This window comes from Chaetura pelagica, unplaced genomic scaffold, assembly GCF_000747805.2.
Source record: "Chaetura pelagica isolate M959 unplaced genomic scaffold, ChaPel_1.0 scaffold658, whole genome shotgun sequence".
NCBI lineage: Eukaryota > Metazoa > Chordata > Aves > Apodiformes > Apodidae > Chaetura > Chaetura pelagica.
Window position 1 is genome coordinate 57847 of NW_009954168.1, and position 2843 is coordinate 60689.

At 61.9% G+C, this 2843-nt stretch overlaps 1 protein-coding gene across 1 annotated transcript in view; it reads right to left on the bottom strand.

Moving 5' to 3' along the window:
- Positions 1-1382: 1382 nt before the first annotated feature.
- TMED3 (transmembrane emp24 protein transport domain containing 3) overlaps positions 1383-2843 on the bottom strand; it is a 2818-nt gene continuing 1357 nt past the window's right edge. Inside the window, exons 3-4 of the mRNA XM_010002834.1 lie at positions 2625-2813; positions 1383-1631 (exon numbers count right to left, since the gene is read on the bottom strand). Of these exons, the coding sequence (XP_010001136.1) occupies positions 1395-1631; positions 2625-2813 (426 nt within the window). The 3' untranslated portion in view covers positions 1383-1394. The remainder of the gene's footprint in view (positions 1632-2624; positions 2814-2843) is intronic.

Consider the following 2843-nt stretch of genomic DNA (forward strand, 5'->3'; position numbering starts at 1 on the left):
TGTGGGTGCTTGGCCCCTGAGCTCCAGAGCAGCTGGTCTGAGCCCCTCCAGGATCAATTCTGCAGGAGCGATGGATGTCCCAAGGGAATGGTCTCTGGGATCAGGGAAGGGTTATGGGCAGAGCTTGGGAACAGCTGGAGCCGGGACTGAACCAAGAGGCCGACCCCAGCCAGCGCCTGCCCAGGGATCCCCACTTTGCTGTGGTGGGTCACTGGGCTGCGTTGTCCCCTCCAGTCCCCACTGCCAGGTGGGACCCACACCTGGGATCTGCCCGTAGTCCCCAGGAAGCCGTTGCTGATGATGTGGTCTGTGCAGGAGCTGGCCAGGTCAGGAGGGGCACAGCTGGGAGAGCTGCTCCCACCACCAAGTTCTCCTGGCTCTGGTCCTGTGCTGTGGCACAGGCAGGACAGCCAGCTCGGCTCCAGCCGTGCCCGGTTGCCCCTCCCAGGTCCGAGATGCCCAGTAACGGCGGCACGAACCACGGTCACGGGGCTTTATTACCAAGTGGCAAAGTGAAACAGCAGCGGTGCCGCCGCGGCTGCGGAGCAGATCCCCTGCTCTCCCCAGGGCTGGGGTGCTCCCGCACAGGGTGGGCTCCCAGGGTCTCTCGTGGGGGTCTCTGCTTTGTGAGGCTCCAGGGAAGGGGGCTGCAACCCCAGGGACACAGGATATCCTGGCTTCTGCGGGTCGGGGATGGGGCTTCCTCGCTGGGCACGGCGGGGTGCAAGGGGGAACAAGCCTCAGGGAGGGACTGGTGTTAAGTATGAAAATACCCCCGTGTGCGGGGCATGGCACCTGCTCCCGTAGCAGGGAAGCACCTAGAAAATGCTTCGCTGTGGGGACAGGGGCTTGTAAAGCAAAGCACTGACCTAAAAACCCCCTGCTGAAACCTGGCTCCTGTGCCAGGGGCTCCTGGGAAGCTACTGGTGGCCTTAAAGAAAAGGGGAACTGTGCTGCCCCCCCTTCTGCCCCATGCACAGGACAGCTCTGCCCCGGATTGGGGCAGGGAGGTGGGCACTGGGGGGGTCAGCATCACCATCCCCTCGCCAGCCTCGCTGCATGCCAGGCTGTGTCCTGCAGCCACATCGGGCTCTGAAGGGGCACTGGAGGGGCCAGGGTGTTGACGCCAAACCCCAGCACACCCACCCACTTCCTGGAGGAGCTGGGGAGTGGGCACAGACCGGCGGGGCGAGGGGACGGGGCGGCAGGGAGGGAGGCAGGAGGTGATGCTGGGGGGATTGGCCGGGGATGCCCCTGCTTGGTGACCATTTCCCATCTGGCTCAGCAGTGCCAGGCCCCCCCATCCAGCTCCCAGCACCTTATGAAAATCAGAAGGAAACATGACCCTGGAGATGTCTGCCTGCCTGCTCCCCTGCAGCCCGGCACACCTGGCTCTAGGTGCCGGCTGCGCCGCTGCCGGGTCTCTTCTCAGTGAAGAAGCTTTTGAGCAGCATCACTTGCCCAATGCTGACCACAAAGAGGATGAGGGTTTCCCCAAGGGACCAGTATGAGACCCGGCCATTGAGGTCCTCAGCTCTGCTCCGGTCCTGCGCTTCCCGCAGGCGATAGTGAGTCTGGGAGTCGATCACTGTGTTCAGGGCCTCGTGGATGGTGACACAGGCAGATTCCATCTGTGGAGACAAACAGGCTCCATCTCCCCTGCCACAGCACAGCTGGGGCCCAGGGCTCCCGGGGGAGCTGAGGGCTCTCCCAGCTTCCACCCCAGAGTAGTTCTGCTTGGAGGGGCAATACTGGGGATGGAACTGGTGGAGTGAGCTGTGAGCACCAGGGCACAACCCAGAGCTCTGCCAAGGTGCCGGGGACCACGGGCAGGGTTTGGTGCACAGCCAACCCTGCGGGCTCACACTGAGAGATGGGGCCCAGGGCTCCCGGGGGAGCTGAGGGCTCTCCCAGCTTCCACCCCAGAGTAGTTCTGCTTGGAGGGGCAATACTGGGGATGGAACTGGTGGAGTGAGCTGTGAGCACCAGGGCACAACCCAGAGCTCTGCCAAGGTGCCGGGGACCACGGGCAGGGTTTGGTGCACAGCCAACCCTGCGGGCTCACACTGAGAGATGGGGAAGCTTTGCTACACTTCCCCTGAGCGGGATGGAAACTGGGGAGACTCAGCCCCAGAGCAGCCCCCCCCGTCCCTGCACACAGAGGGACAGTTGGATGGCAGTTGGCACTTCTGCATTTGGTGGAGGGGAAGGTGGATACACCCAACTGCTGTCCCGCTGTGTCACCTCAGTCCCCCTGACTCTGGCAGTTGCAGATCAAGTGTCAAAACAAGAGGAAAGAGCCTCAAGTTGCCCAGGGGAGGCTTAGATTGGATATTAGGAACATTTCTTCCCCAAAGGGTTGTCAGGCCCAGGAATGGGCTGCCCAGGGCAGGGGTGGAGTGCCCATCCCTGGAGAGGTTTCCAAGCCCTGTAGATGAGGTGCTGAGGGACATGGGTCAGTGGTGGCCTTGGCAGGGCTGGGTTAATGGTCGGACCTGATGATCTTGTAGATCTTTTCCAACCAAAATGAATCTGTGATTCCACCACAGCGTGTGGTGACCCACCTGTGTCAGGGCGGTGACACGGTTGTTCATGTCGGGCAGGATCGGTGGCTCGTCGCCCACCTGGAAGTCGAAGTAGACGGTTTTGTGGGAGAAGGTGGAGAACTCATTGCTGAAGCAGAAGGTGTAGACACCACTGAGCTCGGTGCGGTGTGGGAAGCTGTCATACTGCTTCTTGGTCTCCTTGTAGATGGTCTGGCCATTAGGGTCCTCCACATAGCAGTCCACGTCGTAGTGTCCCCCACTGATCACCTGCACAAGGGGACACAGGTGGCACCTCCC